This window comes from Lipotes vexillifer, unplaced genomic scaffold, assembly GCF_000442215.2.
Source record: "Lipotes vexillifer unplaced genomic scaffold, Lipotes_vexillifer_v1.1 scaffold727, whole genome shotgun sequence".
Taxonomy (NCBI): Eukaryota; Metazoa; Chordata; class Mammalia; order Artiodactyla; family Lipotidae; genus Lipotes; species Lipotes vexillifer.
In genome coordinates this window covers 387,129-401,159 of record NW_006771347.1, presented here as the reverse complement: position 1 = coordinate 401,159, position 14,031 = coordinate 387,129, and the positions used below count along the sequence as shown (strand labels likewise).

At 38.7% G+C, this 14,031-nt stretch overlaps 1 protein-coding gene across 1 annotated transcript in view; it reads left to right on the top strand.

Annotated features, from left to right (window-relative positions):
- MED12L (mediator complex subunit 12L) overlaps positions 1 to 14,031 on the top strand; it is a 335,022-nt gene that overhangs the window by 289,289 nt on the left and 31,702 nt on the right. The window contains exons 32-37 of the mRNA XM_007446642.1: positions 237 to 346; positions 543 to 678; positions 1,465 to 1,626; positions 3,472 to 3,834; positions 5,577 to 5,733; positions 9,051 to 9,262. Of these exons, the coding sequence (XP_007446704.1) occupies positions 237 to 346; positions 543 to 678; positions 1,465 to 1,626; positions 3,472 to 3,834; positions 5,577 to 5,733; positions 9,051 to 9,262 (1,140 nt within the window). The remainder of the gene's footprint in view (positions 1 to 236; positions 347 to 542; positions 679 to 1,464; positions 1,627 to 3,471; positions 3,835 to 5,576; positions 5,734 to 9,050; positions 9,263 to 14,031) is intronic.

Genomic DNA, 14,031 nt, shown 5'->3' with positions numbered 1-14,031 from the left:
CCCCTTTTTTTTTTTTTTTTTTTTTTTTTTTTGGACTGACCAGTTCCTGTTCTAATGGAACCAAAAAGAGTGACAAATATATAGCTAGGTGAGAGAGAAGACAGGATAATCCAGAAACTAGAGCACCTTTTAAAAATATTTTTAAACCAATCAAAATTTGGTTGCATAAAGTGGCGAGGGTGGTATTTTCTCTGTAACACCGTGCATATTTTTGCATTGTATTTTTTATGTGCAAGGTGGGAGGAATGTTTGACACAGTGCAGAGAAGCACCCAGTGGACGACAGATTGGGCCCTTCTTCTCCTTCAGATCATTACTTCTGGAACCGTCGACATGCACACTAACAAGTATGTTCTTATTCATTTCGCACTGATTTTGCTGCATGCGTGTGTAGTGAAGGCTTTGATATACTGACTACAAATTCTTCCACATCGTATATTCTTCGGTACCACTAATAATTCTGTGCCTTAAATAAAAATGCTCAGTTAGTTAAGAGTGTCTTGGTTTTGCTTTAAGGTGCAAATGCTTTCTTTCTCCTCCTAGTGAATTATTCACAACAGTTCTTGACATGCTGGGTGTTTTAATCAATGGAACATTGGCCTCTGACCTATCAAACGCATCCCCAGGGGGATCTGAAGAGAACAAACGCGCATACATGAACTTAGTAAAGAAACTGAAAGTAAGTTTGTGACCCGTTTATGTTGGGAGTTCTCATTGTTTATGGATTTGTTATTTAGTGCGTGTTATCTTATCACTCCTTAAATTAGATATTATTTATTGCATTCAACTTGATGTAATGTGATTATTTTGCTATTTGCTTTACCTCAGCTTCCCAGTACCCAAAAGTTATAAGTATATATAACTTGGAGATTTTTCTTAAAATAATTATATTCATAAAACACTTAATTTCTTAAGGAACTTTAGAAATCCCTTATCAAATGTATAACCAAAATGCCAACATTAGATTTAGGATAATTTGGCCTTCGACTGGCAGCATGCAGTTGAAAAATAAACATTTGCATTGATATTTCTAAATTCGATTCATTTGACCAGCCACTAACGTAGTCTTTGAAATAAACTGTAAACAAACAATGCGGCAAAAAAATTAACATACTCGATGACCTTACTAATAAAGTAACCAATGGTTACCTTGAGGTCTGACCCGGGATTGGGGAATGTGTTCCGTGCTGCAGCTCCTGCTTTCTGGTTGCAAATGCTACTCCGGATTTTTGTCATTTCAGCACTCTGATGTTTGTTGTGTAACAAGGGTGTCTTTATATGTGTTCTATTTTCTACTTAAATAGAAGAAATGAAACATCCTCACCACTCTCAATGAAAGCTGCCCCATAGACCGTCTTCAAGTTTAAATAACATTCCAGCTATAAAAAAGGAAATGGAACTTCCTTCTTGTTAACTTTTGCCTCTAGTGTAATTTCTGTCTTACTTCTCTCTCCCTTTTTTTTAGAAAGAGCTGGGAGACAAGCGGTCAGAAAGTATTGACAAAGTTCGACAGTTGCTACCTTTGCCAAAACAGACATGTGATGTCATCACTTGTGAACCTATGGGCTCCCTGATTGACACAAAAGGAAACAAAATTGCTGGATTCGACTCTATAGACAAAAAACAGGCAAGAGTAAATGTTTGTTTCTTATATATAAAAATGCATGAACTTACAAAGACGAAATGCATTTTCTTGTCTTCCTATAGGGCATGTAAAACATCTTAACTTTATTGTTTCTTGATTTTTTAAAACATATCCTTGTCATTTAAATGCAACGGTTATTGGCATTATCATACAGATAATGATCTTTGAAGATCTTCATTTAAAACTGTTCCTGAATTTAAGTGAATTTCTGAAGCCCACCAAGGGAAAAGTAAGTAAAAAAAAAAAAAAAAGCAAAGATCGGGTTTGATTTTACTGCAGAACTGGAAACAGAATACGTTTAATAGATGAGAAAGTTTTTATTGGTAAAAGTCTTCATGTAGTAAGCTGTTTTGAGTGAACAAATTTTTTTTAAAGTGATGGCACTTTATTTCCTTATCAACTGAACAGTATTTAATGAACACTTGATTTATGTAAGATATTCAATGTGGTTCTCTAAAATATGAGAAGAGTGGTCAGTTACTCTTTCAATGAACATTGAGCAGCCACAGATTTCTGAGATCACAGGGATGAAAGACAAAGTTCCTACCCTTAAGAGGAAGTAGATGATTACAGTGTGGTGAGAGATTTGTGTGTCCTGGTACGGAGTGCTAGCGGAAGCTGAGAAGGGGCCAACACATTCAGATGTGGGGTAGGTAGTCAGAACAGGATCCTTAGGAAAATTGACACTTGAATCATTTTGGAGGATTGAGAGTTAGCCAGGAGTTAAGGCAGAGTGTGGTACAGGCACAGGGAAGTGTTTGTGCAAAGGCATGAGAGACTGTCGCTTGTAGGCAAGATGCAGCGCTGCAGTAAATCAGAGCGCCCTGAGTGCTGGTACCCGCACGGTTGTGGAGAGAGGCAAGGCTAGAGTCAGGGGCAGGTTGAGTTCGCAGTGCTGGTGGGCTCTCCAGTGGTGACACATTTGGATACATGGTCTTGACACCTGGGAAAGAGGTCTAATGTCAAGACAGATATTAGGAAACAGTCAAAATACAGATGGTAAGTGAGCCTTGGTTTTGGATGAAGCCACCGTGGAAGAGTGTGTGTAGCTTTGGAACGGGAGCATTCATAAGTTATTCAAAGTAACTTGAGCAGTTATTTTCAGGGTCACTTGGAAGAAAAATTTTTTCAGATTGGTGTGCCAGGGAAAGGACCAAGGGACAGTGCCAATTAATGTTAAAAATAAGAAACTTTTATTTTCAGGAACAGAATAACATTTCTTCTTCTATCCTCAGTAGAGATAAGCTTGAATTGAAGGTCTTTATTTGTACCTGTTGGTGCCAGTTAATTCTGTAATAATATTACTTAACTATTCAGAGACTGCCCAAGTAAGTACCTGAAAGGTGCCTGTATTGAATCAAGTCCAACCCAATTAGGGGTTGACTATAACTTGACTCCTAAGTTTTCTTTTATCTTAAAAGCAATAGATTTCAAAGGTTTGCGGTTCAGTATAGTAAGATCGACTTCGCAGTGTTTTTTAGAAATTTTTTTTTTTTTTTTTTTTTTAAAAAAAAAAAAAAAAAAAAAAAAAAACTAAATGGAAAAAAATGCCATTTAAGGTAAAATATACTGTACTGTCTGGTGTCACAGCCTGAACAGTGTGGTATAAAGGACCGTAGAACTGGAGTTAAAGGTCTGGATTGTAGCCGCTGCTCTCAGTGATCTAGTGTCAGCCTGGACTCATCACTTAGCCCGTCTGCCTTGTGCTAGAGTTCTCTAAGGCCCCCACGAGGCAGAATGCTCTCTGAATCCATGTCCCAAGCAAGCCTGGCCTCCGAATCAGGCGAAGATCTGAGCATGTGGTCATAGTGCATTATTTCACCACAGGGTCTCCAGGTCTCCACGAAGCAGAAGGTGTCCCCATGGGATTTGTTTGAGGGTCAGAAGAACCCAGCTCCTCTGTCTTGGGCCTGGTTCGGGACTGTCCGAGTGGACCGGAAGGTCATCAAGTACGAGGAACAGCATCACCTCCTCCTGTATCACACACACCCCATGCCCAAGCCCCGAAGTTACTACCTCGAGCCGCTGCCCCTGCCCCCTGAAGAGGAAGAGGAAGGGCCTACATCTCCCATCTCTCAGGAACCGGAGAGGAAATCAGCTGAGCTGTCAGATCAAGGAAAAACCACAACAGATGAAGAGAAGAAGACAAAGGGAAGGAAGCGCAAGACGAAATCCAGCTCGAGAGTTGATGTGAGTAGGGGAAGTAGAGAGAGGTCTTGGGCACGTTAGCGTCTCCTAGCAGACTTACTAGTTCCTGAATTATATCCCTAAGAAACATTCCTAAGCGCAGTATCAGCCTATTTGTAAGCTATCCTGACGGCTCAGATGTTATCAACAGAACCTCCTCTACTTTTCGTAACTTTGTTTAATTTTAGGCTTCAATTGTGAATAATATGAATATTTCAACTGTCTCACAATTTCTCAAATTTGAAACTTGAACTTTTTGACCTATAAAATCTCATCCTCGTACATATTTTTATTATGAGGTGTCTAAAATATTTTTTGTATTTTGGGCAGTTGATATCTATAGTAGATTAACATAGAAAACTCTTTGTTTTCCCTAGATAAAACCCCATCTAATATATCTAATAGGATGATTCTGAGATTTCCTAGTTTACCATTTCCATCTTACTCTCCTTTATATTCTACTTCTTTACCGTATTTTCAGACTTTATAAGAAGTAAAATAAACATAATTTGAAACAGTTTTACTTCCTGTTTCCCTGTTAGCCTTCCCTACCTAGAGCAACCTTTTCTGAAAAAAACAGACATCTATGAGATGGTAACTTAGAAATAATTTTATAGAATTAACATGTAAAATAGCTTTCCATTTAAACTCACCTGAAAATATTTGAGAGGGAATTTGTGACATTTTTCTATAAAATTCGAGAGCGTTCTTGTTGTCCAGTGGAAGAAATATTCACAAGTTGTTGTTCAGTCATCATGACTAATTATTGGTATTGTTCACCTGTGTCGAAACCAAAACATTTTTTCCTAGCTGATAGCTTGGTGATTAATATTATTCTAGAAATGACCACCATCGCTTTTGGATGCGACTTGAATGTCAGTGCCCTCTTCTCGTGTAGGCTTGCTACCAATATCGCTCTGTTTTGAAAAAGGTCCAGACTGTTTTAATAAGGTTCAGACTGCCACTCCCCCGAGTCTGGGTCCCCTAGCCTGTCTATCCACATGGATGCATCTCTGTTCTTTTCAGATGCTTTAAAAGACCTCAGACTCATCTCATTCCCCAGGTGCATCCTGGTCATGTCCCTTTTCTCCCATACTTGTCCTGAAGCTGCCTCTTTTCAATCGGGTATATTGCAGGGAACTGAGCTTTTATTTTTCCTTTCATCCTTCAGGGCTAGAGAAGGAGGAATTGAGGCATTCAGGTGTGATCCTTAGAGGCTTTGCAGTCGCTCTAAGGAAGAGAAAGCCCTGGGCAAGAAGTGTGGTGAGGGGCGGAAGGGGACAAGGTGGAAGGGGAATCTGCTTCTTCAGAGTGTGCTGTGCTGAAAGTTGGAACTAAGACACTGTCTAGGCTGGAGACTGGTTCTGAAGTACTGTGGGCCTTTCTGGCTAATTCTCATCCAGGTACAAGGTGTCAGGAAAGCCTTGTAAGATGCAGTGAGCGGGAGATTCAGCCGCTAAAGACACTTTCTCGGCTGTGGGTGATGGTCAATACTGGTGTTCTAAATGTGCTTTTAGTATTGTAAACACAGAGTGCAGAAGAGATCCTTTTTCAACTTCCCCTACTGTAGCCATGTACATTTTAAGTCAAGGCAGAGTTTTAATTTAAATGAGTGTTTTGCAGAGAATATGCGGACTGCTGGGATAGGAGCTCTCTCAGATAATGTGATAGGAGGAATTTGCGTTAATTATCTTTGTGGCGTGTGGAGTTAAGTAACTGTTTTTTTCTTTAACCCTGTGTTGAAGGAGTATCCACAGAGCAACATGTACCGAGTGCCTCCCAACTACTCACCCGTCTCCTCCCAGATGATGCATCACCCACAGTCCACCTTGTGGGGCTACAACCTCATGGGTCAGCCCCAGCAGCCCGGCCTTTTCCTTCAGAGCCAAGCTCTCACTCCAGGTAAGTGAAGGCGGAGCGTAGTCAGGGGACTCCGAGGTGAGAAATAGCTTGGGGTTCTCTTTGCTTTTAAACTGAAACCTCCGCACAACTTGCACATTTCCAGAAGTGAGCGCTCAGTGGACATGTCTGTAATTCCCTCCACTCAAGGTGTTTTTCCCTTCTTCCAAAATTTCAGTTTGAGTGACTAGTTCATGTGTCGCTTTTGGAATTTTCATCCAATGTCAGAAGGAGATTATTATAGCTGCTTGTCTCAGCTATGAGATATAAAGTTGATAAAGGTTTGTGTTGCGAAATTTGCGTGTGCTTTTATCAGATGTAATTCTTATCAGCATTTTGAAATACTAGACACTATTATAGTGTCTTTTATTGTTTCCTCATGTTATAACTTTTAAATTGTTTATACCATGAAGGATCTCAGAAATTTGGTGCAGCAAACAGATATCAGTAAGAAATCCTACCATATTCACAGTAAATGTTAGTATTGCTTTGATTCAAGCCCAAGTAGATTTTATATCTAGAATATTTTCTGAATAAAAAGGTCTCTTAATTAGAAATGAGTTTAATTTTTTCTTTCTAAATGAAAGTTTGCCTGTTTCTGCGAAACAGTTTATTTTGAGATCTCAACCTGCATTTTGTTAGGATGTGACATTCTAACAAATAATTTTCCCTTATTGTGTTCTGTATTATATTGTGATTTGTACTGTAATTGGAGTATGACATTTTGCTTCTTGGCTTACAGTAGGGGAGAATCCATATTTTGTCCTCTGAATCAGTGGTTAAGAGAGCTGGTCTGGGAGTTACAGTTCTGCTTCAACTCTGGCTCTACCACCCTCTTACTGTATCATCTCCACCATGTCTTAGCTTCTCTGTGCCTCAGTCTGATCATCTGTAAAGTGGATATGCTAACATATACCCTCATAGTGTGGGTGATTCAATTATCCATTCAACAAAACGTATTGAGCTTCATTCATCGTGTGCCAGATCCAGTTTTAGTTGTTAGGGTATTGCAGTAAGCAAAATGGATGAAAACGCTCATTCTTTCTTTGAAGGATGAAATAAGTTTTATATTACATACACAGACGAACACACATATATAATTTAAAGTGAGTTTTTAAAAATATAGCATTTAGAAGATAGCCTGACACAACAGACAGGTTCAGTAAGTGATCTTAACATATACCTACCTCAGGGCTTTTGCACATGCTGGCCCCTGCCTGGAGTGGGCTCCCTCAGATATCTGCATGCTCACTGCCTGCTTCCTTTGGGTTGAGGCCTGCACTGACCACCCTGTTTTAAACTGTAAACCACACCCTTTCCCTGCCCGCTCTGTTCCCCTCCTCTTCCTTCAGTTTCTTTCTAGCATCGGCACTTGTTTATAGACTCTATCTACATTTTACTTACTTCCTGGTTTATTATCTGCCTTCTCCAGAATGTAAGCTCAGTGAGGGCAGGCATTTTTTCTGATGGCTCACTATAGTATGCCCAGAACTTAGAGCAGTGTCTGGCTTGTAGTGGGGTCTTAAAAGTAGGTTATTGAGTGAATAGAATGTAGACGACAAAAGAAAGAACAGACTAGGCAGTGGTAAATGTGGAAAATAATAAAGGCTTATCCTCTCTTTTGACTTTCTCTCTTTAATTCCAAAGTCCTTGTGAATTTAAGCATTTTTAAACTTTTTAGATATTGAAATCAAACACAAGGACTGTCTATAAATTGAAGGCTAAGTATTTTAAAAGGCACATTACCCTTTTCCCCCTAGAATACTGTAAAAGGTGTTTATAAGTTGAGGAACTTTAGGTATTAGGTAAGTCTTAGGTATCGTGACATATAAGAAAAAGAATTGAAGAAAACAATTAATCATGAGGATTTTACGTGTGTGAATCAATAGATTTTCATAAAGTTTTAAATCCTATGGAGTTGAGGAAGAGTATGTATCGTCTGCTTGCATTCATACATTCTTAAAAATGCAAAACAGTGCCCTCCCCCCCAACACACACACACACACACACACACACACACACACACACACACACACACACATCTTTAGCAATCTCTCTCTTTCTCATGTATACACCCCAGGATGGTAAAGTTATAAGGAAATGCATGTGAATAATAAAGAGCATTTGGTGAGAGATGGGGAGAAAATTAATTCGGTAAGACTATACAGAGGGCTTCAGTGTATTTATTATACCTTATTTCTTTAGCTGACTCAGAGGTATAAGAATATAGGGAAGTGAGGGAAATTAGAAGTGGATCATAGTCTAATCTTTAAAAAGAATGTCTCTTACTTATAAAATGAGTCAATAAAGTTGTATTAGTATATTTCCAATTCTTGCTTCAACAAAAGTTACCTTTTGTCATGTTACTCAAATTGACCTCCCACTTTTCTTCCAAATGTTCTTCAAATGCTGCTGAATGACTTCATAAATCATATTGCTGATTGTGACGCTGAGTCTTAAAAAGAATGTGGGTTTCTCCAGTGATCAGTGTTGAAATGTTTGTTTCCATCATACAAGTTGGTTCAAAGAAAAAATATAACATTGGTAAGGTGTTTATATAGAAGTTTTCTTATTCACATACATTCAAGAATATAAACCATCTGGTGAGTGAAGGATTGGCACCTACTTGAAGCCAGTAAATGTTGAAAATTCTTTTTTCCTCTTAAAGGTATTTGGCGTATTATATATGCAAATATGTTAAGGTTTTCATTTGTTTTTTTAAGCTATAATTAATGTTTCTTGTCTATTTGACTTCTACCCTTCAAAAACGATGTGTTTTGTCTTTAGAATCACGGTATTTGAAGCTTCCGAGCATTTCAAGTTTTTAAAGTGTTGTCATGCTTCTCTACCGAAAAACAGGCATTTTTATTTTGCTGTGGTAAAGAAGCTTAAATACCATGAACTTCAAAAGGGTTTAAAATTACAAAAGGGTCTCTATGCCTGGCTTAGCACACTTGATAAAATACCCGACGAAGGCAATACATTTTGTGCAAGTAACGTATCCCCGAGGCGCCTCGCATAATTTAAAACCCACATGTTTCTGAAATTGTGCCAGTGACTCTGCATCTCGGGGCATTTCACTTTACCAACCAAAGTGGGCCCTCTGTGAAGTCATTCACTAGACATCACCCTCCCCATCGTTTGGAATTTATGCAACTCTTAGGGATCTTTGATATTTGTAGAGGGCGGGGCAGTGCCCTACTTCCCACTGTGCTCCTCAAGTGAGGCTCAGGGGGTGAGACTTCTGTGTCTTAATAAAATAAGGAAGACCTATTGCATTAACATGCGCAGAAAGCCCTTCCTTCTGGTTGCTTTTGTAGGTGGCTCCAGGTTGGACCCCGCGGGCTCCTTTGTCCCCACCAATACCAAGCAAGCTCTGTCCAACATGCTGCAGCGGCGCTCGGGGGCCGTGATGCAGCCGCCCTCCCTTCATGCCATCACGTCGCAGCAGCAGTTGATACAGATGAAGCTTCTGCAGCAGCAGCAGCAGCAACGGCTTCTCAGGCAAGCCCAGACGCGACCTTTCCAACAGGTTTGTCCCGCTCATCAGTGTCCTCCTCCATGTTTCATTAGTTCCTCTAGCTAGGGATGAGAGTGGGGATGTGACAGATTCTTGCTGCACGTGCATCCCTGTTTACCTGTGCGAGCGAGTGCACGTGTATCTCTCTCGTACAGGCTGATACATACTCCTCCCCCCTTGTATTTTACTACCATCATGGATCAAATAAGAACTTGAAATGTCTTAGGTTCATTAAAAGTATGCCTTAAAACAAAAAGAGGAGCTAATGATTTTCTGGTCACTTGGAAGCTGCAGGACTTTTATCCTTGAAGTGACCTGCTCTGAGCACTCATTCCCTATTATAATTATCACCATATTCCGTACTCCTTTTAGCTCTACTTTCACGTATTATTATTTGATGTATTACTTTGAGGTTGTAGCTCTGAAGCCCTGATGTCTCCTAGGTTTTCTCCTACAGTGCCCCGTACTGCACAGACTCTGTTTTGAGTATATACTTCACAAGATCTACAGTAGGCAAAGAAAACACTACAAGTGACAGTCAGTATATGGATATCTTTAACTCTTGATTTATATTATTTCTATTTTTATGCCCATTTTCTATAAATTTTAAAATGATAGTGATTGTTTAACATTGGTGGAAGTCACACGAAACTTAGTATAGACTCATAAATAACCCACCAATCTGTACAAATATGTTAAAGTAAAAAGAGGGAGGTGAGAACGTGACTTTTTCTTCCAGTTTCTGTACACTTTTTGTGTTTTCCAGTTTTTCTTAGAACAATTGCACTATGGTGATGCTGACACGATGAGAGCGCTTACTTTTTTGCCAAAACGCTTCTGAGAACTTTAACGTATTGATTGTCTTAGATCTCACAGCAACCCTGTGAGTGAGGTACTTTATGATCCTCAAAGGAAGTAGCCAGTCTAAAAGTGGATCCTGCTCTAAGAACAGCCACAGATTTTCAAGTTAGCAAGGAATTCTAACGCTTGTAAAAATATTCTTTGTATTTTGAGTAACTTTCTAGACGTATCTCCATTGTACAACTTGTGGCACTTCTGCATGAAGTCCACTTGGTGATTTGGGGGATGGGAGTGGTAGGGCTAGTTATGCAGTCTTAAAAATGGTTCTTTTCCTTTTTTTAATTTATTATTTTTTTAACCTGTGTTATAAGAAGGACAGGAGAGAGGAATCTAGTTTGAACCACATGAGAATACAAACAACAGTCACTACATGCTTGTCTCCCCCTGAGCACTCAGAGATTTTTGATCACTCAAACCCCCTGGGTGTCAGGAAACACGGGCCTAAGTTACTTCCTACACAGAAGTGATGAAGATTTGATTAAAATACTTAAGAAGCCTTGATTTTTCTCTAAATAAGCAGCATGTTTGGAGTCATTTAAAACCTCAGTGGGATTTTAGCTCTTCCTGGGGATGAATGAAAATGTTACATCACTGTTTCAAATCCTTATCAAGAAAAAATTTACTGGAAGTCGAATAATGATTCTACTAGAATGAATTCAGTTCCCTTTTAAAGTAATTTAAGCCTAAGTAAAATTTACCTTCCAATAAGTAATGTTTATTTTTTCCTATCTACCTTTTTATCACAAGGTAGAATTTGACTTATTAATAGCCCACTTTCAAACTATTACTGCTGGATTCAGTTTTGAATTTCTCTAATTGGGCAGGAGCTCACTGTGTCATTTATAGGTGAAACACCTGTCCTCAGAAGTTCACTTCCTGACTGACGCAAGCCATGACAAGCTATTTCCCCTAAAGCAAAAAAAAAAAAAAAAAAAAAAAAAAAAAATTGTGTAAAGGGGATTCAATAGAATAACGTTCACATATTCAGAAATATCCTTGCATGTTTGGAGAAGGTAGACTTACGACCTAAAACGTCACTGTAGGACCCCATTGCTCACAACACTCAAAAATACCTGACTCTATTCTTTCATACCATCTAGGGTTGTACTGCTGGTACCAATAGGAATTAACTGATAATGCATTCTTTTTTTTAACTGATTCTTTTGTAGCAACTCTGTCACATGTTGGATTTTTCTTTTCTTTCCTTTTCTTTTTCTTCTTCTTTTTCTTTTTTTTTTCCTTTTGAGAAGTCAGGAGTTCTTTCTTCAAGTAATAAAAGCTCAACTTCGTAACAGTGATTGTACCAGCATACCTTGTTTGACTGTGCTTTTGCTTTGTGGCACTTCACAGATATTACACTTCTTACAAATTGAAGGGTTGTGGTAACCCTACATTGAGCAAGTCTCGGCACTGTTTTTCCAACAGTATTTGCTCACTTTGTGTCTCTGTGTTACATTTTGGTAGTACTTGCAGTATTTCAGACTTTTTTATTATTATATTTGTTATGGTGATCTGTGATCAGTGATCTTTGATGTTATTACCATGACTCACTGGAGGATCAGACGATGGTTAGCATTTTTTAGCAATGAAGTATTCTTTTTAATTAAAGTGTACTTTTTAAAAGACATAATACTATTGCACACTTACTAGACTACGGTATAATTTAAACATAGCCTTTATATGCCCTGGGAAACCAAAAACTTCAAGTGACTCTCTTTATTGAGGCATTCGCTTTATTGCGGTGGTCTAGAACCAGGTCCGCAATATCTCCAAGGTGTGCCTGTATAATAGTCACCTCTCCTGCTCCCCCAATATTCTTTCTTTAACTGTTGAAACTTGCTTTACAGTTTCTGAAGGGCTTTCAGAAGCAGACATGTTTTTTTTCTCCCTCACCATTCTTGAAGTGTTGGATAATTGAGAAAAATAGAATTCTTTAAAGGAAGAGAAATGCATACGTGGTGCAGTCACAGGATGGAGTGGTCCTCCATAGAGTAGATGAGATTTGTATGTAGCATCTGCTAGAGTGCCTGCACCGAGGAGGTTCTCAGGGAAATGTTAGCCCCTTTCCTCTCTCCCAGTAGATCATGGATTAATATACCTAGAATCTAGCTAAATATGGTATCGTGGCACAAAAAAATTCTTCTTGTGGTAATCTTTAAAAATCTAGAATAAAGGCAGAATTATATGGAATATAAGGGATATTGATACAGTGTTTTCATATATGATTCTGGATGCAATTTGTTGTTTTTCTAGTAAGCACTGACCCATATTCTTCATAGTAAGAAGTGTTGATTCAAATTTTGGCAATAGCATTTTCTCGGATTAAACGCATACACAGAATGTGATTCTCTCTAGCTTCATACAAACTTGTGAGTTTTTTTTTTTTTCTTTCAGTTTTTGGCTTCTTATAGAGAAGATGGAATAGGTATCATTTTCCTCCTTATCCTACCAATTTTCTAATTACAGAATCCATTTTCTTAAATGTAACAAACATGTTGGAGAATTTCAAATTACTTAACCTTCAGAACTTATCTTGGAATTGTAGCAGCTGCTTTTAAAGACTGACCAGTTGCTCCAAGCCTTGGATGTGACTCTAGCTTCTCAGGCTGGTTGTACAGTGACCCCTGTCTGGCCCCCTCTTCTTAGGTCAGGCATTGGGTCTTATAATACTTTGTATCATCTTTCCACCTACTGAGCAGAGGATAGAAATCTATGAGGTGTTTATTGAATGAATTCATGTTTTGAGCAGCTATTTCCAGAACCCTGGAGTTTCTTAGTAGCCTTGATCCTTAGCAACCTGATTTTTATCCACAGACTCATCTCGTACCTCTTCCTCTGAGTGCTTCCAGAAACTTCTCCCAACAGCAACCTCTGCTATGGTTGTTTTGAAAACCTAGATGGGGCAGAGAGGGCACAAATTCCTGAATTCTGGATACATCTCAGACCTTGCAGAGTCCCCTTAGCCTCTTTACATGTAATGGACAGAGTTGATGTGTGTAGGAAGATCTAGCCTTAGATGGTGCACAGTGAAAACTAGGGAACCGTTATAGAATAATTCTGATTCTGCTGCAGAGACTGAATATCAGCTTCAGTTGGTCATGAAATTTTCTGTTATGAGCCATCTTACATTTCCTTAGGAAGGTATCAGTAGTGTCTAGAAAACAGGTGCTAAATAGCATGGATATTGTTAGGTATTGTTAACCAAATTATTTGATGTAGTGACTCTTATTATAATCAGGTGTATTTTCTTACAGCTTTAGTGCATATTAACATGCACAAAGATGTTAGGTGAGGAAACTCGTTGTCATTTTTCTCAGTTGTAGTCTTCATCCAAGGAAGTAGAAATTCTCCCCACCTCCATTCCTTACTCAGTGTCCCTTATTTAAATGGGACCCAGTATGGTGATTTTGTCACCTTTCTGTGCCTCAGAGGCTCATCTATAAAATGCAGCTAATGCAACATTTACTCCACAGGGTTCTTGTGAAATTAATGATTTAACGTCTGTAACAGCCCTTAGAACAGTGGCTGGCTTATAGTCTGTGCTTTACTTGTATAATCACATTAATTGTCCCTAATATGATTGGTGTTCAGTGGCCACCAGTAGAAGAGACCAAGAAAAAGGAATGTTGAATATTGTTTAGTTTTCCTAATAGCCATTTTGGTTTCTTAGAGCAGTATGTTTTTACCATCTAAATTCTGTGATACAAACTTTAGAGGGACTGATTCCAATTTCACTGTTAAAAATATCACTGTAATATTTTATTTTCCACATATCCCATGAGAACTATCATAAAATATAGAATGTTGGCTATAATAATGCCAAATGCTGCTTAAATTGTTTTTCAGTCACCTTTTTCTTATATCTAATATTTTTCTTCTGACACAAGGTAATTTCTTCCCCTCCCCCGCCCCGCCCCCCA